The sequence below is a fragment of the Gymnoscopelus microlampas genome (genome assembly GCF_963454915.1).
Source record: "Gymnoscopelus microlampas genome assembly, chromosome: 14".
Taxonomy (NCBI): Eukaryota; Metazoa; Chordata; class Actinopteri; order Myctophiformes; family Myctophidae; genus Gymnoscopelus; species Gymnoscopelus microlampas.
In genome coordinates this window covers 10,370,366-10,397,812 of record NC_139951.1, presented here as the reverse complement: position 1 = coordinate 10,397,812, position 27,447 = coordinate 10,370,366, and the positions used below count along the sequence as shown (strand labels likewise).

The 27,447-nt window shown below is 40.6% G+C and overlaps 1 protein-coding gene across 1 annotated transcript; it reads left to right on the top strand.

Moving 5' to 3' along the window:
* Positions 1–9,355: 9,355 nt before the first annotated feature.
* LOC311060026 (uncharacterized protein) lies at positions 9,356–21,075 on the top strand (the record flags this gene model as incomplete). Its single annotated transcript, XM_084078150.1, has 8 exons — positions 9,356–9,468; positions 14,114–14,419; positions 15,743–16,012; positions 16,662–16,751; positions 17,370–17,420; positions 18,313–18,357; positions 19,586–20,038; positions 20,699–21,075. The coding sequence occupies exons 1-8, from the start codon at positions 9,369–9,371 to the stop codon at positions 21,073–21,075; spliced, it is 1,692 nt and encodes a 563-aa protein (XP_083934276.1). The 5' UTR covers positions 9,356–9,368.
* Positions 21,076–27,447: the final 6,372 nt, after the last annotated feature.

Genomic DNA, 27,447 nt, shown 5'->3' with positions numbered 1-27,447 from the left:
CTGCAGTTACGCTTGTGAACATTGCGTTTGAATGCGTACAGAAACTGTGCACAAAGAATGGGTTTACTGCACTATGAGATCGCTGTGCTCCAGCCCAGGCACCATAAGGTGTGCTACAATGTACGTTGCCCGTGACAGGAGGTCCCATTTGTCCAAGCAAGAGAAGACACACACCCAACAAGAACCTTTGTGCATTTGTAGTTGAAGAAACCTTTGGACAGTCACAGAGCGACAGATGAAAAGACAGAGTCAATGCAACAAAATCTCCTTAGCACTGTGGATGGACTGTAGAGTGCCTGTGGGAGATACAGAGCTTGTTGTGATCCTGCACCCATTTTCCTTACTGATTTCCTTAGTCAAAACATGTGAAGTGACTTTGTGAGCCTTTAGAAGGCGCCGATACACCATTTAACTAAAACATTTATTTCATTTATGCCATACCTTAACTGCCATGACATCTAATTGCATGTAATTGCTTGGATAGCAAAATTACTACTACTAGGCAAAACATGGATTACAATATGTCACATCCAAAAAGTGGGGGTAATGTCAAAGGGTTATACTATAGTGCTTGCTTGACCCCAATCCAAACCTTGAGGCTGAGTGCCAAGCAGGGAGGCATTGGTCCATTGGGCCATTTTTATAATCTTTGGTATGATCCGGCCGGGGAATCAAACCCCCGACCTCCCAATCTCGAATCAGATACTATAACTACAAGGCCACTGAGCTGGGTGTGCATGGACTATTATTAATAACAAATCAGTTAAAGGAGACACACCATGAATTTCACTTTTTTTTATTTTTTTGGTATTTTTTGGGCTCCCCAGTGTCTCTTGTACCCCAAAAACATTTTTTTTAACATTCAGTCATTCATTCTCATTTCAGAGATTTTCAAAATGGGCGTGTCTGAACAGGCCATTTCAGAATGGCAAGTTTGCTTACATCACCAAACTTTCTGCCCATGTATTTTGATGTATTCTGAGTATTTAGAATTGCTCAGTAGCACCCCTCTGCCCAACAGGACGTTTTGGTATTTGATAGAGTGTAATCATAAAACTATCATTTGGCACATCACCTCAGGGCTTCAGCACACATTGGAATAAGATAGACACAGACACAGTCGGAGATCTCCGTCATATTTTACTTGGTCCAAGGAGCCAATGTCCAGCTTTACCTGAATCATTTTCTGAAGTACAAATACTTTACATTGGTTTATATACAGCAACATGAGACAGGAGATACAGAGACAGCAAGCAGAGGGAAGGCGTGACTTAAAAGTATCAGAACCACGGAGGTACTTAGAAAGTACCTAAAGTAATAAGTACAAAAAGTAATCACAACTGATTTGGCTCTCAGCTACAGCAGAGAGGAGAGATAAGCCTGGAATGCCAAACACATAACTCATAGGTGCCTTGTAACAATAACAGAGCAGCTAGTATTGGCCCCTCTCTCCTCCTCTCAGTACCAAGCACATTAATTATATGAACACATTCAAATATGAACAGACTTATAGTCACACATTATATAAAACTGAGAATCGGACCTTTCATTTCCCTCCTTTTGATCAAATAATTAATATTCCTAGATATCAAACACATTTTCAGCATGGACATCATAACAGGATTTTATTAATCACACCATATAACTTGCCTCTTTCTTTCAGTGGCCTTGGTACTTAAGCTATCCGCTGTCTCAGCTCTAGCCATGGCATAAGACAAAGGTTGTCATTATTGATCACATGATGAGAAATTATAGAATGTCACTTGATATGGTCATTAATGATAGACACGATTGTGGATAATGTCGAAAAAACCTAATGGTAGGAAAAAGATCATTATCCGCTTAAGTCCTTCGGACCTCCCCACTCCTGTGCCTCCTGCACCGGGACGCAGTCCTAGGCTAGACCCCTTTCCACTTGAGGTCTACACCCAGGTCACCCTGGATAGAGAATTCAAGTCTCCTGCTTCCCGGCGTCTTCTTTTCAAAGCACACCGATCACAGGAGCATCACTCGCTTAGTAACTGTTGCACAAGCGGCGGTCGCTTTGAGCTTGTGATGGCCTGACTGTACATTGAGCCGAGCACGACGGCCAAGCATACCTTCCAAAGGCATCGCATGGTCTTAATGTCACCTGTGACCCGACCGGCCGGTGACCCAGTCGATAGCGACCCCTTACCTGTCGGCGTGGTTGGCGCCCCAGGCAGGAAACCGACGGTCTTGTCCTGGCCCCGCTTGGCTACGGGAACCAGAATTTTAACCGTTTTCACCAGCCTTGCCTTTTCACAGAGGCCGTCCCGCAAGACTGCACCTTCTGCTAGGTGTGGACTGTCGTCCACCTACCACGCAGTGCCTGACACATCACAACATTTACAAAAACCCACAGGTGACACTTCAACGCTGTGACTTTCAAAATGTTGCCATGTGCGACACCCACGCAGACTAGACGGTTGTTTACACAGACAGGATGTTAATTCATCCTTGACAGAACACGGGGGCCATTCAGTCACTCCCCAGCACTATAAGAGGTATTTAACGTGCTCTGGGAGCCTTGCGACCCCGCTGCCGCCTGTTAAGGGCAAGGATCGGGGAGCCTAACCCCCTAACCTCACCCTTCATTACCATGTAATGTCTTGCTATTCGTATGAGCGGCAGCCTCAGCCCTCAACCGGGTATATCACTTGACCAATCAATTGACAGTCCTTACTCAAAACATTAACAGAGCGCATAGAAGCATTGTCCCACTTGTACCCAGCTGTCTGTTCCACCTACCCCTCCCTTGACCTGTGACTCTCTGGAGGGCACTAAGGTGTTAACATCACATCACTGGCATTTTTAGAACTAATGTCATCTGACATGTAAACACAACAGGTACTTGTTCGAAAAGTACTTCTCACCAGGACCACTGGATCCCCAGTGGGGTCACGGTGTTTTGATGGCATCACCAGTTGGCATTTTCCATCTCGCTCCATGATATTGCATTTATCACACTTCATACTTAGTCCGCTTCAGAGTGACATAAAAGCTCTTATTTATGTGCTTAAAACTGATCATACGTTTTGCACGGCAAATAGCTTGACCCAAGGCTCACTCACTGTTTGGATTTGCGGCACTTACTTACTATCAGTTAACTGCCACAGGAAATGTAGGATGTAGACATATATATCTGCAACATAACAATCATAATTATCTTAGCTTTAGCCTTCCCCTGCTTACCTTTAATAATAGAGACAAAAGATACATAGAAAAATATACAATAACATAGATAGGAAAATATAAAAATAAAAACAAGTGTGGTGCATCGTCCTTCTAAGTGTAATCAGGTGAGGGGGGGGGGTACTATTCTAAGTGGATTCTTCACCGGTTAGGGCCTAATCTCACTCTATATGTGAGACTCCACCACACAAGCCGGCCTTCTTCACCTTCTTACGTAATGTTCGATGATGTTTGCACCAACTTGCGAATGTTTTTGTGTGGATTGGACAAACCACACGCCTCACATTAGGTGACATGTTGACCAGGGACTGCATCTCACAGCAGTTGGCATGTTGACGTGACCCGGGCATGGACCCTCTTAGCACGGAGAGTTCAGTTCACACTTGATGACCTGGTCAGCATCACCATAAGCAGTCCCATCGTTCCTGTGGAAGAGATAAAATCTTGGCAGCTTACTAGTTCTTTTGACCTTTGTAACGTCTTCAAATTCATTTTTACAGTGTATGGCTTTTACCAGAATTTTAAAAAATGTAAGTTTGAATATGTTGTGAACGTGTCTTTAATTACTATTAATACTACTATTAATACTTCCTAACTCAGTGTCACTCCCTCCTGTTTGAACCATGGCCATAACTTATGGTCATGATTCAATATACAATTAATTACTTAAAAACAGCGCTACTTATAATGATTCACAACTTTACTTAGAACACTGCTTGTAAACTTCAAATATAGAGGAGAAGACACGATTTTTCAAAGTGAGAAATTGGGGGATAACAAATCATCTACAAAAACAAAACTAAGTGAGAAATGGGGCCTGTGGCACACTAGTATCAAGACACAACAAATGAAAGATAAGTTCCATGAGAACTGAACTCGCTTCCTTTACTATTTTTTTTTTTTTTATAAGCATTCCCATGGGCTTGGAACGTGGGAGTCACTGCTCTCGTCATAACAGCTTGCAGGCTGAGATTAGAATGCCTTCACATGATATACTCCTCACTTGAGTAGAAATACTTTTCAGTCAAAGTGACTAAATGCTTTCAGAAACATGGCAGCTTCTTACTTGTGAAGAGGGAAAGGGCCAAACCTATGAATATTACTAATTCTCAAACTTGGACGAAGTGTCACTAATCTTTTAACAAAAATAACAACAACGGGGGATTTCATAGTAGTGAATGAATACAGAAAGACACCTTTTTCTTAATCATGACTTTGTGGAATCAACAACAAAAACAGAAAAGAACCAGGGTTTAGTCCCTATCTACATGAAGAAAACAACCTTTGCCCTTTAAGTGTTCTGTAACTAAAGGGCTTGGACACAGCCTTGACTTCAAATAAGTCTTCAACTAATACTTAAGGTACTTTTCATTATTGAGTATTTCTTAAAATCAACAACTGCTCTACAGCTTGTAGATCTGTCATCTTTTGGAAAAAGATTTCCATTGCTAGTTACGACACAAATGTCACTTTCAAAAATAGAACTGCCTGCCATTTGACTCAATTTTAATCAAAACAAAAATATTGATTGAATACAGTTTTAATAAACTTAAAGTTTGTGAGCCACTCCATGGCACAGCGGATTCAGACTTGCAGCCCTGCAGTAGCTTGCAAACTCAACCCACACTCCAGGACACGACACACAAACCTCTACGCTTCTTCTCTGGACAGTAATGCCCCTTGACCCTGCAGTGCACATTCCTAGCTTGGGGTACTTGGAACTAATCCCTCTTAATATTTAAGGTTCACTTCGCTTCGCTAATTTACTAAAAACTTCATATTCTACCGCAATGAGCTCAATATCATTAAGCAAAGGCCCATGTTACTTTGATCACTCTTCCAGAGTAAACCACCCACAGGCCTTACTTCAATGTAATGTCACCGCAACAGAACAGAAGTCATAACACATCTTTAACATTTGAGTTTAGACAAAGGGCTTGTAACAGAAAAATGGGCCTTATATGGGAGCTGGTTAATAGCTTTAACTGCACAAACTTCACTGATAAGGGCTCCTAAATATCACTAGAACTTATGGCCTTTTGTGATGTTTTTTTTTTCACTTCATCACTGTCTTTCTGTCTCGCTCTGTTAGCACACAGCCCGCACACACACGTGCACATACACACGTGCACACAGACTCCTCTAAACACCCACACACACAGTACCACACAGCAACCCTATTGGTTGGCATTTAAGTACAGTACTTGAGTAAATGTACTCAATTACTTTCCAACATACACTCATTTCAACTGTTCGCTGTAACTCATTCATACCAACCACAAAAATACGTTTACTCTCTGGGAGTTACTCATTTGCTCAGTCACCATTCTGTCACTTCTTCCCCACACACGTATGTGATACTTAAGTACAGTACTTGAGTAAATGTACTCAGTCACTTTTCACACACACAGCTTTCTCTCAAGCAGTCGCTATCTCTCTCTCTCTGCACACACATGCAGCCCTCACACACACACACATTCACTTGTATTCCTATACTCGTGAGGACATACACAGACACTGAAACACTCATTCATTCAAAGTCAATGCATCACGTGTCCTGGTACACCACGACATGTAGAGTAATACAAACACACACAAAGTCTTACAAATGACACAGATCTTGACAGAATTACTGTATCCATGTACTTCAATTTCATGCACATACTCATGTCATTTACCAGGCACACACATTCGCTGGGATCCCATCCATCACACTGTATTTTCATTCATAGATTCACACAATAGTCACCAGTCCAAGGGGGGGTGAGACTCTGCTCGTCTCTCAACCACCGTGACCCACTCACACTTATTTCGAGCGTTATTTACACTGCTGTATACTGTTTGAATCATACTTCACACATTCCTTAATAACACATCTTAATATCACACTATCACCACGTTCCAACGGATTTCTCCGGAAAGGTGCTCACGGTAGTGAGGATCTTTTAGTAATATTAAGCACAAACATACAATATAAACATAGTGATGACCGCGGAGAGAAAATTGTTAGACCCGGATAATTCACTCAGATCGCGTTTTGGATACACATAGTGATGACGCGCGTCCGTCAATATCTGTGATTTCATACACACTACAGTATACAATTTGCAGGAAATAAATCACTCTTGTTGCTTCTAAAACATAGCAACATACCCTAAGCTTTCACTGCCTACAGTGCTTAGGTTTATGTTTATGCACGCAGATAAACAATGTCTATATGCACGCAGATAGACAACTTTTGTGTCTCACTTACGTGCTATCTTATAGTTGTGTGATCAGCGTTCAAATGCCGTCGGCCGTTCCTTGAAGAGCAGATGATAAGACGAGATGACCACCGGCCTGGAGGCGAATTCAACGCTCCAGGATTTTTTCAGGATCCGGGTCCTGGCTGCAGACTTTTCCAGCGGCGTCTTCCTTCTTTACTCTTCTTGGAACAGCTCTGGCATCCGAGCTCGATTAGGACCAGTGAAATGATAGAGTGTAATCATAAAACTATCATTTGGCACATCACCTCAGGGCTTCAGCACACATTGGAATAAGATAGACACAGACACAGTCGGAGATCTCCGTCATATTTTACTTGGTCCAAGGAGCCAATGTCCAGCTTTACCTGAATCATTTTCTGAAGTACAAATACTTTACATTGGTTTATATACAGCAACATGAGACAGGAGATACAGAGACAGCAAGCAGAGGGAAGGCGTGACTTAAAAGTATCAGAACCACGGAGGTACTTAGAAAGTACCTAAAGTAATAAGTACAAAAAGTAATCACAACTGATTTGGCTCTCAGCTACAGCAGAGAGGAGAGATAAGCCTGGAATGCCAAACACATAACTCATAGGTGCCTTGTAACAATAACAGAGCAGCTAGTATTGGCCCCTCTCTCCTCCTCTCAGTACCAAGCACATTAATTATATGAACACATTCAAATATGAACAGACTTATAGTCACACATTATATAAAACTGAGAATCGGACCTTTCAGTATTGCAGCTGAAAGTGCTTTATAAGCCTGAGAGAATTGACTTGGGATGAGTATATCTGAGTGTTGATTTAGGCTCAAACCTTTTGAAAATGGTTTGAGGGACATACACCATATGATATTAAATATCAAATATATTTTTTAAATTCATGGTGTGTCTCCTTTAAACTTAACTGGTAGGCAGCTGATCAATGGGTGCAAGGTCACAACATGCTTTTATCTCCCACAGACACTCTAGAGTCCGTAGTGATACAGTACGTAGCCTGTTGGCTTAATAAGAAAAGATGAGTAATAATCATATTAACCCATTTAGGTCTGGGGCCGATTCTACAAATTCCTTCTAAATCCAAACCGTTTTCTGAAAAAGTTGTTGCTAAATAAGCTATAGCTCAAATCTAAAATGTGTTTTAAATGTTTATTATGTTGAACTAATTATTAAAATGTTCACAATGTATGCTTTCAAGTGTTATTTTATTGCAAATAATGTCTGACTGCATTCAATGTGATGCATGTTTGTATAGATATTTGTATAGATTTAAATGTGAAATGAAAACTCAACTGTGTAACAGATTTAATGCATTTTAGGATCATACAATTTATTGTCTTCGCAAGGCCTCAAATAATGAATGCAGTGTCCGATTGCTGTGAAAGGCCTAAGAATAAATGCCACCCTTTTCACATTGGCCTATTATAGCGCCACCAGGAGGCCAAAATAACGTACCTGACCTGGCAGAGACATGTGCTCCGAAGAGCACTTTTTCTAGTTGGTATTATGCTTACTGTAAGCGTACGGTTACGCCTACAGCTCTGCAGCAACTACAATAACTGTTCCAAGGATATCCTATCTTAGCCCACCTGACTCTCTGTGACCACATGCACGCACGTGCGCTTAAACACACACACAGATGTATTTATTTTCTTTTTTTTACTGTGTTCAGTTGTATGTAAAGAGGATATGCAGCTTACTTGTGGCACTCTAAAAGGAAGGAACACTTCCCTCCTGTGGTTGGCTGAGGTGCTGGAGCTTAACAGTACTAGTAAACTACTCTACACACTGTGCAAAAGTCATTTATGCTTTTGGTCAGACACAATCTTCAAGCTACTTGTAGTACAAATTAGAGTAATCCAAATATCATCAGAATATCAACATGCACTCAATCAGGGTCAATCACATTTGATTCTCTTTGTCAATCAAGCTATCACTGGTCTTCGACAGAAGACAAACAAATAAAATCCCATAAGAAAACAGCTGCCAACTGTATTTCTCCAGCCAATAGTCTTCATGGATAAACAATAGAACATTTACAGCACTGCACCTACCTCAATGACACCATGTGGAGAAACAACAGTAGAATGTGAGGCAGTTTAAAAAGATATGTATTGTATTGTAATTGCATATGTTGTTATTATTGAGCTCTGCATCAAACACTCTATGGATCACCCAAAGTTCTTTAAAACCTGTAGATGGAGTTGTGTATTTTTCAGACTATGTTTGCTATGATACAAGTATAATTATAATTGAATGACTTTTGGGAGGGCAGTTGCCCATATATCAGTTAAAAATGTAAATCATGATAATTAATAGAAAAGCAGAGTTTTGACCGGTTAACCAATTTAAAAGCCAATATCAAAGGGACCGACAGTTGAAAGTTCACACCTTTGGGCATGCAAAACATGCAGCTCACTGTATTATCCACAAATTGATAAACTGTTGCAATAAAGGAGAGGATGTTACTCTCTGTCTTAAATTGACTAAGGTTACTTTTGTTAAATATGTTGTCAACATTTGACCTCTTATTTTTTTACCATTTTGGAACTGAAATAGGGAACCGTTTGGAACTGGAACCGATAAGCAGAACTAATAAATCAGACTCATAAAAATCCTAACGATACCTATCCCTAGTCACACACATCACAATATATTGTGAAACCTGCCTTACAAAGGTTATCCAGGGACTTCAGACACACCCTCCCTGGAGGCTGTGTCTACTGTACTATGCATACCTTTTGTACGTGCATCAACAAATCCCTGTAACCGACCTGCATATTTGGGAGTGTCACTCCCTCCCATCTTTGATGCGCCAGCATAGTTTCAGTTTATCCCAGTCGCCAATATGGGATGTTGTGTAAAGTTATTCATTTGCGATCATTAGGTAAGCTACACTCTTCTGCATGGACAAGATGGGGATCCTGATCCAACACCTGATCCTGAACACTGCATTGTGCATCTGGCTGTTGGCAGCAGTTGGACTCAGGCACAGCATGGCATTAAGTAAGTGATGCAACTTGCCGCGGGAAGATATTTTGCAATTGTTTATAATAACCAAACATTCATCACTTGTTTTACTCCTTCATATTGTTTCACACCTTTATATCCTACTATCCTGTTATATGGCGTAGAAACACTTCATCATGTACAGTATAGTTTAGGGCTGTGCCCCACTGTCTTTATACTGTGTTTGTAGTAGCTATAGAAACAGGTAGATTCATTGGTACTCCTGAAGAGGACTACATTTTTTGTCTCCGCCAGGCCGAAAGGCATGGCGAGAGAGTATGTTTTACCCGAACCAGATTGGCCTGTTATAGATTTGTGCAAAACACATTTTTGGATATCACTCCTAACAGATTTTGTCCAAACCTCACGCAAATCTGTACACAGTATCTATATAGTCATGTGATCAACACGGATCCGTCCGATTTTCTATATTCTATCCTGATTGGCTAAGATTGGCTTCCAAAGTTTGCAGGATTGGTTCGTTTTGAACAAAATGCCTCAAATCATCAACGCAGCGTGCGATTGCCGTGACATTTTGTGCACACCTTCCCACTAGGCCGAGGAAGAAATGCCAACCTTTTCACATTGGCCTGTTATAGCGCCATCAGCAGGTATAATTTAGCAAAACACAATTTTGGAACAAAATGCCTCAAATCATGAATGCAGTGTCCGATTGAAAGGCCTAAGAAGAAATGGTACCCTTTTCACATTGGCCTATTATAGCGCCACCAGGAGGCCACAGTAAGCTATCTGACCTGGTGGAGACCTGTGCTCCGAAGATAACTTTTTCTAGTTTATTATGTAACTGGGAACAAATTGAAAATTCTGTTTTATTGTCCATTATATGAGGAATTAAGACTTTATCTTTTATCTAATTTGTGTACTTTTTTTGGATAGATCGATGATGATGAAAGACTTGAATTATGTTTTAGGAAATGTATTTTCTTTTCTTTTTAGCATATTTTATATGTAAGGCTTGGGGGAAAAGACGGAATGTTCTGTATGTATGAAATGGAGTTTGAAAAACAGATATTTTTGTGTCATATCCTATAAGTCCATGTGGGCTGGGCACCTTTGGTGCATGACACAAAAATAAAAAAAATCTATCTAGGAGGGGGGCACGCATGTCTGATAAAATTAATATCAAATATTTTAATGTGGAATCAAGCAACTTAACAACTGTCTAGGGCGCACACAAAAGAACGAGTTGCCTAGACATTAAAATTTGTGTTTTAAAGTGATATACCCCTTTAATCGGTTAATTGATTCATAATATGTACCTTTTCCCTTCCTATAGAAATGTATAGTGGAGTCAAAAGTAGCCTACAATATTTGTCTTTGAATTAATGTAGTGGAGAGTGAAAGTCCAGAGACAGATACTCAAACATTTTACTTAAGTACAATACTCAAGTAAAGATACTTTGTTACTGTTCACCACTGCAAACCAGAGTTCCACCCCTGCAGCGGGGCTGTTGCTGCAGCAACCACCATTGTATCAAGGGGCAGCGCCAAACGTCCGGTTAAACCGGTTAGACACAGTAACGGTACTGACAAAAAACAAGACAGGGGGACAGTGTCCAATAACAGCATGGCTTATTGTGAATCTCACACTCCATGTTGCCAGTCTGTGACATCAGTCACCTTTGGTGACTACAAAGGTTTACATCATGGGTGACTCACCTTAATTGTAAATCTGGGCTGTTTGACTCCATATTGGGGTAATGTTTAGAGGTTAAGAGTTCTATAAATGTTCTTGTGTTTCTTGCTGCCAGTGCCCTGCTGTGGACTGTTGGCATCCCTGCGTGGCTGCTTGCGTTTCTCGCTGCCTGTGCACTGCCATAGTTCATCTGTTTGATATAACTTTGTGTAACTAGACACCCTCTGAATCTGACTTGTAACTGCCGAAACAGAGCAGAGTTAGTCCATTTGGTTTAAGAAGGGGTGGAACGTGCCAAGTACTGTAGAGGAGGAGGGGTGTTTGACAAGGTTAATGAGCAAAGTATTTCTATGTATTTTTGAAGTAAATGCAAACCCAAAATGGTGTTTAGTTTAAGGTGTTTAGTATTTATGTGGTAGGTTATTTATTCATCAGATAGTTGTAAGCTTGTAGATAAGCCAATTTTGAGGTTAATTGTTTCTCTGCTTGTGGTAGGATCCACTCCCTATTTAAGGGAGGCTGCAAATGACAGTCAGTCAGAGCTGAACTTGGCAAGCAAAGCGTTAACAGCCGTGAGACAGAGCTGCCAGGGCCCTTAGTTAAGGGATAGCCTTGTTGTGCAGTCAATGTATGGTTTGTTGTCTTTAGTTGTGCTTTAAGTAATTCTATATTTTTTGTATTTACAGGGACAGAGCTCTCAGCTCTGTACCTGTTTTATTATTGGCAGTATTCTGTCACTTCTTCTTCTTCTTCTTCTTCTTCTGCCACTTTTCGCAGTTCTGGCTGAACCGTGCTGTCGCTTTTTACGAAACTCGGCCATATGGTAGATGGTCATGAAAAATGATCAAAAAATAATTCTCACAATCTTTCGTCCAAAGGTGGCGCTATAGCACTCAATTGAAAATGCCAACTTTGAACAGGTACAACTCATGCCCTGTTTGACCTACAGCCATGAAACTTGGATACACATATGCGTCTCCTCATGCTGAACAACTTTCACACTCTGACTTTTGACCTCTGACCTTTAGATTGCCCTCCATTTTGAATGATATGAAAAACAGCCATTGGCTCCTAACTTCTGCATTTTTTCACTTATGGAAATTCCGCCGCCTAGAAGTTGTCGGCAAAGGTCCAAAGTTCAATTGTTAAACGTTTCGTGCAGATTGCTCCAAAATCCCAGGATTCCATAGATTTTAACTATTGCAGTTTTATGAAAATTATTCATCTGCCCCTAACACATATATGCAAGACTCACATTTCTTTGAAACGTTGCAGTAATGTAGAGAGTCATTCCAAATATCACTGAAACCAATCTCACTCCAATTGGCCAAAGGGGGCGCTATAGCAATTTTTTGAAAATGCAAACTTTAAACAGGCAAAAGTCATGCCTCGTTTGGCCGAAAGTCATGAAACTTGCTTACACTTGTGCCTTGACTCATGAGGAACACATCTATCGCTTTGACCAGTAAGCCCCGCCCTTAGATTGTCCGCAATTTTGAGCAGTTTGAAAAACACTTAAACCCAGGATTTTTCAGCTATTTGCGTGAAACTGTATCATCTGTGTGATCTCCTTTTTCACAGTTCCTTGTCTGTTGGTCCAATGGCGTCTCCCTTAAATGAGTGCCTCACAATCTCAAGGTCGTCAGTTCAAGCCTCACTTGCAGACTTCATTTAAGTTGAATTGCAAACAACATGACTGTATCAATGAATACATGTGCAAATGCAATATTCCGTTTCTATCTCTCTCTCTCTCTCTAGTTTCCATGTCTCTCTCTCTCTCTCTCTCTCTCTCTCTCTCTCTCTCTCTCTCTCTCTCTCTCTCTCTCTCATCTATTCCGTTTCTATCTCTCTCTCTCTCTCTCCAGTTTCCATCTCTCTCTCTCTCTCTCTCTCTCTCTCTCTCTCTCCAGTTTCCATCTCTCTCTCTCTCTCTCTCTCTCTCTCTCTCTCTCTCTCTCTCTCTCTCTCTCTCTCTCTCTCTCTCTCTCCAGTATCCATGTCTCTCTCTCTCTCTCTCTCTCTCTCTCTCTCTCTCTCTCTCTCTCTCTCTCTCTCTCTCTCTCTCTCTCTCTCTCTCTCTCTCTCTCTCTCTCTCTCTCTCTCCATGATGGCTGTGTTGTGTAGTCAAATGGAGCCACTAGTAAGCTGTCAAACAATCTCTCTCTCTCTCTCTCTCTCTCTCTCTCTCTCTCTCTCTCGTTTCCATGTCTGGCCCTGTATTATCGCTGCTTGCAGCTATATTCTATAATTGTTATTTATTTTCCATTATACTGCTGCATATTGGACTGTTTCCAGAGCCTTGGCCGCTTGGTCAACCTTTACAATATGCCCATATACTATTGGGAGATCAACCGTTTCGGAAGGTCCTTGTGCAGTGGTAAACGTCTGTGGAGAATGTGTGGAGAATGTCTGCAGAGCGCAAAAAAATGACTGTGAAAAGTGGACTGACTGACTAACTAATCAAATGGCAGATGTGGGGAATTGGGCAGGTGTGGGGAATTTGGCAAATGAAGCTTAGGCTGGGGTTGCCAGGGCAATCAATTGGCTCATTTGGGCCACAGCCAGAACCTTTTCTGGCGGTTCTGAACAACCGACTGAGTGGACGCCTGCAGTCACTGGGGTTGCATGCGACGTGTGTGCCAAATTTGAAGTCGGGCGGTTGAACGGTTCTCGAGATACGTGGTTTACAGATGTACATACATACATTTGTGCATTTATTGTCTCATGTCCTTTTTTTATTGAGATTTGTGCATTTAAGTCTACAGTACCTGACACACACACACACACACACACACACACACACACACACACACACACACACACACACACACACACACACACACACACACACACACACACACACACACACACACACACACAGGGGTCTGGGGAGCACACAAAAGCCAGAGCAGGCATTAAAATGACCCCAGAAGTGTTTTAAAGTGAAATACCCTTTAACTGACAGAATGTTTTTTCTCTAAACAGACCAACAAGATGTGACATACATAGCATTGGAAGGACGCCTTCAATTGCCTCTAGATTCCAAACTCACCACTGTCACCCTAAGGAAAAAGACACCCTCAGGCGAACAAGTTGTGGTGGCAGAGTGGGATCAGAGTTCGCCTAGAAAAGAGAAAGTCTATGGGACATATGAAGGCCGCACAGAATTGTATGAAGAAACTGGAGTCATCGTCATCAGAAATATGACCACCGAAGACAATGGAGTTTATTTCATGGTGTTTGGTCAGAACTCGGATGTACAACCCAAGTTGCACAGAGTTGAGGTCATCAGTGAGTATGAATTATGTCCTGTTATTATATAAAATTATATATTTCTAATTGTCAGTAACAATATCATAAGTGTCCTGTCCTGTTCTTCTAGAAATAAGGTTAATGAATAATACTGCTCCAATGCGACGCTGCCATTGTTATACCCGGACATTTTTGGTTGTGGCCTGAGCTACAGAATAAAAACAAAAAAGAACACATGGCTCTATCTTGTGTGCCGCCTTACCCCTTATGCCTAAACGTTTTAGGCATTTTTGACTATTTTGAAAAAACATTTTCAAATAGTGAAAATAGTCGATATACATGTTGTGAGCTTGTAGATTGGCTATTTGAACATTTTTTTAAGTGTTCTTCAAAATAGTAAAAAAAAATTTGGCATAAGGGGTAAGTCGGCGTGCAAGATAGGACCCACAGTCTCCATATATACAGCATCTCGCCCCAAGGTTAGGCAAGAACGTGAGCAAAATGCATTCAATGACAGTGTCATATAACATCACAGAAAACCTGATATCGCTACAGTGTCAACAGTATAAACAGTAGAATAAGCATGGAATCCCCACCGATGATGTTATTTATAGGCAGGTTTTTGAACTGTCCATAGCCCTCTAATGAGACGCAGAGTTTTGGACATTTTGGTGCATGATTGACACTTGCACGCAACCAAGTTAAAAAACATGGCATGTAATCACAGCATCTAGGCCAGTGTTTATCTAATGGGGGTATGTGTAACCCTAGGGGGATGCAGAGGCACTATTGGGGGTATGTGAGGGGAACGTGCCCACAGAGTCTTTCATCAAAGTAAAGAGTGGCTGACATATAACACAAAGTCATCTGAGAGCAGAGTATATTGGTGAAACTGCAGCCCTGCACAAGTAACACACAAGCCTGAACTTATAGTACTGTAGGATTGTGTCGCTTGCCATAAAAAGTAGCTAAAAACGTGCCACATCCCGATGGTGTATACATTAAAATAACAGTCTGCTGTTCAATAGACTAATTGCTTGGAACGGTTCAGTACAGTATGAACAGTGTGGATATGCTTACTGTGCGTTCTCTTATTTCCTTTGGCCTGCCCTATGCAAGCACTGTTGATGGTGTAGACTAGAGTGTTGTATATTGTATATTTTGTCCATTACTGATAGTGTTTCTTTGAATGTGATGTATTTTATCCTGCTGTATCTAGTGCAACTGTACCTTAACTGCTGTGATGCCTTTGGCATCTGAATGTCAACTGCAGGAACAATAAATGTCCTATATTATCTTATCCTTCTGGTAAGGGATGTTTTCAATGAGTTTCTTAGTTGTCTTCATTCTTTCTCCTAACAGAGAATGTCCCAAAGCCATCAGTGGTTTACAGACCACCTTGTGCACCTCAATCTACCACCTGCTTACTGGTCTGTGAAGGAAACATCACAGATTCAGGTCCGGTCACCTATCGCTGGAAGAAAGATGATGGGGAATGGATGGAGTCTGGACAGAACTGGACTATAACCAACGATGAGGAATGGAAGAAGTTTGAGAAAGTCTTCTGTGAAATGAAGAACCCAGTCAGTGTGGAGCAGAGTGATCCCAGTGACAACCCGTTTTATATAAAAGGTATCTTGGTGTTTCTTGTTGTCTGTTATGCCATGTCAATAAATACACTTTACCGTGTTATTGAAAGAGAATGTGTCATGCTGTGAAGATGAAGTCTTTTTCCTCTATCCGCTCTATGTTTTTGATGCCTAATGATGTGGCTCTGAGCTTAAGCTAGTGTTTCCCAAACAGAGGGTCGGGACCCATTTTTTGGGAACAGACCCATGTTTATGGGTTGCATGGAAATTATACCCCACTTTCTTTTCGTGTCCTACATAAAAAGAATTCCGTTATTTCTAGAGATTTCTAAGATTTTCTACATTTTCAATAACAAAAGAAAACAAATATTTCATGAATAAAAATAAATAAATGTGCAGTTTAAAAAAAGAATTTCCTTTAAAATAATTATTAAGAAGTATAGTGAAAATGGCAGATCTACAAACATCACATCGCATCGCAAGCGTTGTGAGCTTGTAGATCGGCTATTTCCACTTGTTTGGGTCCCGGGGAGATATCAAATTTCTCTTTTGGGTAGGGGGCTGAAAACACACACACACACACACACACACACACACACACACACACACACACACACACACACACACATTGTATATTAAACTGGAGCCCGTAATAACAAAAGCCTATAATTCTGTGTCTTTTTTATTTTAAGGAAATGCACCTTTGCGTGGCCATCGAGGGATTATTGTTCCTCCCCTCCTTACAGTCGGTTTGGTGCTGTTCCTGTGTGTGAAATATCGTGGTAAGTTTCGCTTCTGATTTTAAGTTACACATGCTACAACATGCTTGCAAAGTTGCTGCATGTAATTCCACAGGCAAAAGTCAAATGTTTTAATCTTTGGAGAGAATAAAGCAAGTTGCTCACTGGAGATGTACTGTAGGTAAAAAGGTTTTAAAAGGTCATAGGTGCTCCTGGGTCAGACGGGATAAAGCACTGTTTCCAAAACTATGGGTCTAGACCCATTTGTGGGTCACGGACACAATTGTATGGGTCGTTAGTAAATATCTCTCCTTTTTTTCTGTTTCCTACAGTTTTTATAATTTTAAAATCAAAGAGATGTAAAACACAAACAGAAACACAAATATTATAATTGTGAGTAGTGAAAATAGCCGATCTACGAGCTCACAACGCGATGTGAGCTTGTAGATCTGCTATTTTAGCAGCCTTTATTAATTGAAGTTAATGTTTCAACCTACATAGGTCTTCATCAGGGATATTTTTCATCTGATGTTTTAATCTTTAGTTGTTCTAATGTGTTTAATCATATACACACTGTGTGTGTGCGTGCATGTTAGTGTGTATTGTATCACTATTATGTAATCATTCATGTCATATCATTGTGTTTGAATTTCATAACAGATCATATACAGGGTATGTTGCCTTCATGTGGGTCTGAGCTGGATGGTGAAGGTGAGTTTAAGAACTTTATGTGAGCAGTTTGTGAGTCTGATTGAACTTCCAACTAAGTTATAATAGATTAATTAATTAATTATAAACTAGGAAAGTGTGTCCTCGGAGCACAGGTCTCCGCCAGGCCGGGTTACCTACCCAGGGCCTGCAAACTTTGGAAGGCAGATCTGAAAAATTAAACGTAAATCTAGTAGCAAAAAGTGTGTTTTGAAGATAACGCACATTTTTTAATCGGCCTGCTGCTGGCGCCATAGCAGGACGATTTAAAAAAAGAAATTGGGGTGAAGGTTCATCCTTGGCCTTAGTGTGCGTTCAAAGTTGCTCACTGAAATTGCATGGTTGATTCCCTTGGCTCTATTGTGTGCAGAGTGGAGCTTATGTTAAGTGCATCTGTTGTTAACACAACAAGCTGTCTGTCGCAGGCGGAACACACAGTGAAAGTAATCCTTTATACCAGAGAGTTGCATAAGGAACTGAGTCGAACATAGGCTACAGATAATGTGGCAGTTATCTGTAAGTACTGTCACCAGTATGGCTAATGCAGTGCTAATTCATCATCCTATAAACATATTATGAACACTGAATAAAAATTGTACTCCATCTGCAAAGTAGCCTACTTAAGCCAATAAAACAATTAAACTAGCAGCAGTTGCAAAGTAAGCAAAACAAATAATGTAACTATTGTAACATTCCATGATGTAAGTAAGTATCAAAGAGAGAGGTGGTCACTATAGTAACGCCTTGTTATAAGTACCTGGCAGGCTTTCATTTCATACACAATCTATTTACAATGCCTAATGCCATTTGTATGCAAATGACAATCGGTATGATAACTTAATAAATAGCTAGATGAATCAATTAATCAATCCAAACTGATCTTTTCCTCTCTCAGCAGCTACAACTGCAAATGTATCTTCACCAAGGAATGAAAATGAAGGTAGAAATGGTTCTAATAGTTTTCTAATGTGTTTTATTTGATAAAATATGCATCATATGTAAACAGAATTCAAGACGTTTTGGGGGGCTGGCCCTATGCTCAGAACTCCACACGGAGGCTGGTCTTCTAAAAGGACATTTCTCCATGAGGAACATTAATATTTAATCTGTGTTTTCCTTTTTAAAGTTCAGTTGTATTTCTGGTAGACACAGAGGTGTGCATAACTGTAGTCCCCAGTTTTCAGAAGGTGGTATACCTGTTTCCTGTTCCAGTTAATTTTCCCATAGCTTTCTTTGATTTGCTAAGCAGCAGGTTTGAACCGGAAACATACCTTCATGTGTTTCCAGTTCAAATCTGCTGCTGGGCCAATCAAACCAAGGTATGAATGGTATGCCACCTTCTGAAAACTGGGACTGCAGTTATGCACAAAGCCTATTTAGCATTAAGATATCTGCTTCCAATTTGTTCATGGAAATAGCTGATAGCAGATGGCATGTCTATTTCTCTTCTTTTATTACCTGTCTATGTTATGCCAAGGAAGTCTCTGCACCCCAAATGTTTCAAATTGGCCTCATGGTGGCACTACACCAGCCTGCTTTACATTTTGGCTTGAACCGTATTTTACACAATAAAATAGGCCCTTGTAGTAATTTCCAGGTCTGGATAAGGGAAAAAACATTTTGTTTCTTTAGTTTCTTGTTCCTAAAATTTGTTCCTGAAACTGTTTGTTTCCTAAAATGTTTGTTTCCTAAACTGTAAAACAAACACACAGGATTACGTAAAGTTACAAATAATTGGATTTGATGCACTGGGTAGGCTACTCTAATGTCTAGTCCGGTATTTCATAAACGGGTGGGGCATTCCCAACTTGCATCATTCCCAAGTGAGAAAATGCACCACTGTGAATTCGAACCCCCACACTCTGTTGTGGTGGTAAGGTACTTTACCACTCGAGCGTCCTGAATGTGTCATTCTGATACAGATATGCAGGTGAATGAATGAATGAAACCTTTATTGACCTTACGGGAATTTGCTTTGCACACAGGTAGTGTGTCTGGTAAAATTCCTGACCATTGCCCTGCCAATACTGATGGTAAACACTCCGTAGATTATATTATTGCTTAAGTAAAGTCTGTTGCCAATTTTCATTCAATATAATGAGAAAAGCATGTTATGGTTCAATCTATTGCATTTCAACAATCTGTCTCCCTTTCTCCCTTCTCTTAAGTTTTTCAATCAGTCATGGATCTCATCGACGGCAACGCAACTTCACTCTGCAATCACTGTGAAAAGGTCAAGGGCAACAAGAAACAGTGTCAACGTCTGGTCCAGCGTGTGAAAGGACTGGAGGAACTGGTGCTGACAATCATGCAAAAAGGAGCCGGTCAGAACTCTGAGGATGTGGAGGAGGACCTCCGTGATCTTAATGAAACACTCGAGTCTGCAAAAGATGTTGTCAAAAAATACTTCTATGATAGTTTCCACGAGCATGTGTTTAAAGACTACAACGGCAACAGTGAATTTAGGAGTTTGAACGGCCGTCTGAACAGTGCATTCAACAAGCTTTCCAAGGCTCTGCAGGTTGATCACGATCATAAACTATACAAGATGTTCAACAAAGCTTCTCAACAGGCAGAGGATGAAGCAGACAGGAAGGAGGATCATGAGGAGCTGAAGAGAAGTGAGAGACAGGGTCTACTACTTTAACAATCTATGTGAAGATATAGTAGAAAAATCTGTCTATGAAAAAAAAACATTTTCTTTCAGCAGATATCTTAGTTAAAAGAAGATTGATTAACAATGGAATGTTGTCTTTCTATGGGTAGTATTAAGTCAGTTTGGGAAATCATAATCTCTAGAAAGCATTAGCTCAAGTTGGCTGGTTGGGACTAGAAATTGTGTCTGTCAGACCCCACGTATTTCCAGGGACATGGAGATAAATATAGCAAAAATATGTTTTTAGTTTTGTTTTGTTTTGTTTTGTTTTGAGAGCAAATTGCCCCACAATGTGATTGCATTTTGAATATGTTTTACTTAGATGGTAACCCTTCTAATTCTATAATCACAGTATTTACTTAAGTCTTAAGTATATTACTTTACTGTCATTGTTGGCACTTCACTGTCAATCTCTGATGCTTAGGGCACTTGACACAAACACCTCATCACTGTTGTGCCAATAATGATGGTAAAGCACACCCTTTCGTGTGATATTGCAAATAAATAACTTTAAGTCAGCTGTCACTTCTCATTCAATATAATGAGAAAAGAATGTTGTGGTTCAATATATTGTATCTCAACCTGTCTGTCCATCTTTTTCCCTTCTCTCATGTTTTTCAATCAGTCATGGATCTCATAGACCCCATCTTGGACAAAGCAACTTCACTCTCCCCTCTCTGTAAGGATGCCATGCGGAACAAGAAACAGCGCCAGTGTCTGGTCGAGTTTGTGAAGGTGCTGGAGGAACGCTTGGGGGCAATTAAGCAGAAAGGACCTGGTCAGAACTCTGCTGATGTGGAGGAGGCCCTCTGTGATCTCAAAACCACACTGGAGTCTGATGAAGTTACTAATTTTGTTAAAACATACACCTCTGATGTCCTATGTACGGGCTACGGGAATGAGTTTGTCAGTTTGAACAATCGTCTCGGCAATGCATTAAATAAGCTGTCCCGTGCTCTACCGGATTACCAAAATCACAAGCTGTTTGAAGAAGACCCTTGATGGGCAGAGGATGAAGCACACAGGGAGGAAGAAGATGAGTAGCGAAATAATGAGGGTGGGGGAACGGCTTGAACCTATTCAAGGACCCCAGGGGTACCAGGGGGTCCCCAGAAAAAAATGCTAACAGAGCATCAAAATCAGTTAAACCACTTTAACCATATTTTATCCTATTTTAAAATTGGCTAATTGGAGGGAGTATGGGCGGACGGGCGGACGGACCTCAGCCACGTCATGCTGACTCAGACATAACCATAAACAAACCACGATACGATATAGGCAAATATGGAGATCCGGTTGTCCAGAGCCACAGATCTGACCGTTATGCACATGTGCATCTAAATGGGATGGACCGACTTCAACCGACAGAATCGTAAATGTTGTTGTGGGGACTGCTCTGCTTGCGGGTTGCAACCTGTGTTATTTCACCGTGGGATTCGTGGATCATATGCACAGCTTTTCGGGTTTTCTAGTCGTCTATTTACGTAATTGTCATTCTGTGCTATTTCACCGTGTTCTGTGAGATCAGGCTGATGACTCAGACATATCGGTAGGATCGGCGGTGCGACGCAGGTGTGAGCCCTCACACATATACTCCAAAATAGCTTATTGGCTATTTTTTAAATGATTTAGACTATTGTTCACACAGATCTTCTCTTCTGGGGGAGCCGAAAACATGAAATTGTTCACTGCAGTTACACTTATGAACATTGCGTTTGAATGCGTACAGAAACTTTGCACAAAGAATGGGTGTACTGCACTATGAGATCTCTGTGCTCCAGCCCAGGCACCATAAGGTGTGCTACAATGTACGTTGCCCGTGACAGAAGGTCCCAGTTGTCCAAGCAAGAGAAGACACACACCGAACAAGAACCTTTGTGCATTTGTAGTTGAAGAAACATTTGGATGGATTTTGAACCTAGCGACTGGCTGGCCGCTTTGAACCCAGAGGCCAAAGACAACTATTTGGATCTTCAGAGTATAGCTGGCATTGAAATGGTTGAATCCTCTGAGTACACGTGTTTCTGGGGACCAAACAACTCAGGAACACTGCCTGCCACTTTACTGAGACAGGGAGAATGAGAGAGCTCCAATTAAAGTTGATTGTGCGTGCGTGCGTGCGTGCGTGCGTGCGTGCGTGCGCGCGTCTGTCTGTCTGTCTGTCTGTCTGTCTGTCTGTCTGTCTGTCTGTCTGTCTGTCTGTCTGCAACTTCCATGTTTTTTCTTTTCCTTTTTCTTCTAGAGTGATCAGCTGCTTTGAACTTCTGATGTGTCTAGTTGACATCTCCAGTTTTAGCTTCACTCCATTGGCTCCCGGTTGTTGTTAGGATTGATTTTAAAATGTTTTAACTTGTTTATAAAGCTCTCAATGGTCTGGCACCTTCCTACCTCTATGACTATAGATATTTTTAGTGCTGACCTGCTCGAAGTGCCTACAATGACATATAGATGCAGGCTGAAAACCCACCTCTTCAGGAAGCACTACCCTTCCTCTTTGTCTTGCCTTGTTGTTGTCAATTAGTTGTACGAGCTCTTGTCTTATTGGATCTTGTTTATTCGATTTAATTCAACGTATTTGTTTTAGCTCTTGCTCATTTGATTTTCCTACTTGTCTCATCTGTTTAAGAAAGTAGGTAGCTGATATATTGCACTTTTACCTTAGCGCTAGGTATACTCTTAGTTGCTTGTTTTAGAAGAGAATGCACTTAAGACTTCTGGTGATTAGTAGTTTCCTTGCCTACCTATGTTGAATGCACTTATTAGTGTGGTTGCCCAACAGGGCAACCAGACTATAGTACTCTATACACTTTCCATCTTTATTTATAGATAAACAATATTTCAAACCGCTATTTCTCCCACAGTTTATTTTTCCCAATTTAGTGCCATATATCAAAATGACCGGCGTCACCGGGAATCGTGTGCTTGTATTTTGTTAAGAGATTGGTTGCATAGTTTTATTGATATTGATTTATTAGTGCATTAAATTTCCCCATCCACTTTAATGGAAAAGTGACAAAACTCAAGTTCAAGTATTTTTTTCTCAGAAACCGTAAGAGCTAGAGTTACCACATTTGGAGGAGAGGTTCATAATATAGTCCGTAAAATCACAATTTCTTTTTCCCTGGATTCCTTGGGTCACGACGCATCTCCCCATATAGGCCACGCCCATTTGCGTCAGGATAGATTTTCCGCCATTTTGAATTTTCTTCAAAACACACTTTTTGCTCCTTTTCCTCAACTTTTTTTCCAAATCTCACAAAAATCGGTACACGTGATCTATGGACCCATGCGATAAACCTATCCAAGCGGCATTTTGATAGTCCGTACCGTTCGTCCGTAAATGGCTTCCAAATTTAGCGGGAGGGGCCCGTTTGACAAAAAATGCCATAAATCACGAACGAAACGTCCGGTCGATCCCAAAATTGAATCACATGTCAAGGGTGGTATACTAAACCAATCCCCAAAAGCATTTCCACTTTGATCCATAGGGGGCGCCACAAATGCACAAAATGTAACCGTTTGATGCAAAAACATGCATTTTGGGGGATCAATCCTCTCAAAATGAAACGCAAGTGATCTCGGGAGTGACGTGACGATGTCATTGGCGCAGTCTCCGACGGTATTCCTCCTGGCGTATTACTCGAGTCCCGACCGGCGTCGGCGCAACCACACTTTGCAATTGCCAATTGCGACGCGTCTAGTTGTAAGTCGCTTTGGATAAAAGCGTCTGCTAAATGACTGTTATGTAATGTAATATAGATGTCTCTACAGTTCTTGTCAATAGAAAAAATCCATTGATAGAGGGCGCAGCGAAGTAACTAAATAATGTTTTCTTTCCGGTAAAATATTAAACATTTTGGCCAAAAGGTGTATTTTAGACATGAGGTGGGGGGCTCAGAGTGTTCCCACTTAGTAGAGTTGGCTTTCAACTCCATAAAACCGTATTTTTATATTTACTGCAGACGAGAGGCTATGCAGCCTGTGGTGCGGGCGCAAAGGCTCGAAAGTCCCATAGCCTTAAGGAACCTAACCCTAACCCTTCTAGGTTATGGACCACAGCTAACCCTAACCCTTACCCTAATCTTAACCCGTAAACCTAACCCTAAACCTACCTGAAATGTAACGTACCTAAAAATGTAACGTTTTTGTGGTCCAAAAACGTTGTCATTGAACGTTTCTGGAGAAACTTCAATGACGTTTCCTCTGGCGATAGGGTTGCATTGTATTGAGGTATCTAAAGAGCACAGAGTATGTTTCCCACTGAGTGCGTCTATGGCGCATGCCGTGGGAACATGACCTTTCCTTCTTTACATAGCCTTGCCCAACACCAGGGTCTACATTTCTCAAGGAAATAGGGAGAACAGGGAGAACACTTCCAACCACAGATGTAGGCCCACTAGTTATATTGTATAAATATACTCTACCATACAGTATTAAGAAATGGTTGAAATGGTGTTTTATTCATTAGAATAAGTTCCAGACTGCAGCTTTAATGTTTCATCTAATGCTTTGTGCATAACATTGAAATGTAATGTAATGTAATGTAATGTACGTAACATTACCTCTGTGTAATTCACTGTTTTTTAAAGTATGGTGTGGTCGGATTTGCTGCTGTTGGTTTAACATTATATATTCTTGCTCATGCATGTCTGACTGTTTAAATCTGAGTGTCATAGCCAAGTATTCACAACAGAGGAACAGGTGTTTAAGTAGTTCTCTGGATGAGCTAAAACATATTGCCATAAATATATAATGCATCAAATTGAATTGTTATTTGTTTGTAAGCTCAGAACAGTGTAAGATGTGGTTTACCATCAATATAACAATATGATTTTATGGATATCTATGAACGTGTTTACTGTGTGGGTTGTTCTGTATTATGACTCCTTTTTGGATATCATCATGCACATTTTTTTCCAGTGTTATTTCATTGCAAATAAAGTCTGACTGCATTCAATTTGATGCATGTTTGTATAATTGTTTTGCTAGATTTAAATGTCAAATGAAAACTAAACTGTGTAACAGCTTGTTGGTGTACGAAATACATTTTAGGATCATACTATCATAGTCTCTTTATTGGTATTATGCTTAAGCATACGGTTAAGCCTACAGCTCTGCAGCAACTACAATAACTCTTCCAAGGATATCCTGTCTTAGCCCATCTGACTTTCTGTGACCACATTGACACACACACACACACACACACACACACACACACACACACACACACACACACACACACACACACACACACACACACACAGATTATTTTTTCAACGTAAGACCAGAGACGAGCTCATGGCTGCACGACACTGAGCTGGCCATCTGTGGATACATGAAAGAAGAAGAAGAAGTGAAGAAAGGGAACTTGGAAAGATGCTTTCGGACAAACCTCAAACCATTTGTCTCGATTTTCCCAGCTGAAGAAAGATGAAGGAACTGAAATCTCAACCAAGTGTACCGTTCATTAAACTCGGTCAGCATTTTCACATGAATCATTTATTTTGCCTTTTTTTGTTCATATAAAACTAAATTGACTTCTGTATTTGCATGTCAAATGTAAAAGCGGTGGTGAATGTATATTTCACCCGTCTTGAAAAACGGCTAAGTACATCCCATGACCAAAAAGGTCAGAAAGGTCAACAGTAGTATGTAGCCTTTCACGAGCAAAGGTGATTGTTGAGACTGTTGGGGCCCCTGAGTATACAATCCTATAGGGCCCTTCTGACCTTATCGAAGGCCAGTATTGCCCTGTGCCCCAGATAGTTGCCTGCGTTGCCTGGAGGCGCTGAAGCAGTGGGTCTCAGTTGGCCCATTTTTCGAATCTAGAGCCATTTTGTCCATATAAGCCAAAAGCATTGAGTGGGCCACAAAGGATCAGTCAGCCAGGATTATTATTAATGTACGATGGAACGTGTGGTATTTAGTTAGCACTGAGGGGTGGAGAGTTTATTTTTGTTTGTTTCGCTGCATGTTAAAACACTGACCACAAAAAGGTGCAAAGCTTCATACTGCTCTGTTGTCATAGAAAAGAACCACAACATGAAAACTTTCCTCTCAGCCAACCAATCGCAATTTGTTTATCGTTTAGTAGAAGTCTGCCTGCATATGATATTTGACATCAGTGTCAAAGAGCTTTGTCACTGTCAACTTCGTTCCACCATCAGACATGGCAACGCTGCATCTGATTTTAGCTGCTCTACTAGGTAAACTTGAGGTCTTTTTATTGAAATTTGATATAAATTATTATCATTCTTAGGTAGTTATTTCTTGTGTGTATTCTTTTGAATGGGTTGTCTTCTTTTACTGTGGTGTTACCAAAGTGTGTAGTACTGTATGATGCGGTTCATTTAATTTCTTATTGTTTTCATGTTCCAGGTGTCATTTACATCAGTCAGGATGGGGTCTCTGGATTAGAAGTGGAGTTGACAGTCAGACCAGGAGACAACATCACTCTCTCCTGTGACTGCAGAAAGCCACCTGGAATTTCCATAGTGTGGTTCAGGAACGGCTCTCATAAAAACCAACCTACTCTTGAAATTAATGAACAAAACCCCCCTTCTAATTTAAAGTATAACAAATCTAGTGAATCCTCTGATCTTCTGATAGAGAATGTAACTGATTCTGACCTTGGTCTCTACTACTGTGGAACCAAGCATTGGTTTGTGGAGGAAAAAGTTAAACCATTCTACAAATATGGCAACGTCACCACAAGGATTTCATTCAGTGAGTATTGTGCTACGCTTCCTTTCATGTATTCATTCATATGTACTATCAGGTGCAGAGGTGTAACTAATTTTAGAAAGAATAGTAGACTAGTCAATTTATGGTTGCAGACAAGACCACATGTCCATAAGAGTGTTTATAAAAATGCTATATTTTAAAATGAATTCTGTATTCCCAATATGATTGATACAGGGTAATTACAATAGGCCTACAAATAGTGACTCCTGGTACGAGACTGGGACACTGAGAAGCCCTTTGCCTTTTCTGAAGAGTGGAGACCTGTGGTGGATTTGGGTCTGAACAATGTAGAACAGTTTTTTATCTGCATTTTATGGCAGATTATGCATTTTACTCACTAGAAATTAATATAGTATGTTTACCATGTTACAACTTTTCAACAACAACTTTTGGAATAATACCCAACTGACCACTTATGTTAAAGGTAGGGTAAGTGCTTTACTTTGGTTAAAATAAGTGTTAAATAGCTCTATATTCTGATAGTACTCATTACTATAGAGTGTCTCTCCAGCTCTTTATTAAACAGAAAATGCATTTTCAGTACTCTCTCCTGATTGGCTTAAAATATGTCACCTACCTGAAAATGTACTATTATTCTGTTTACTAAAGAGCTGGAGAGAGCCCTGTGAC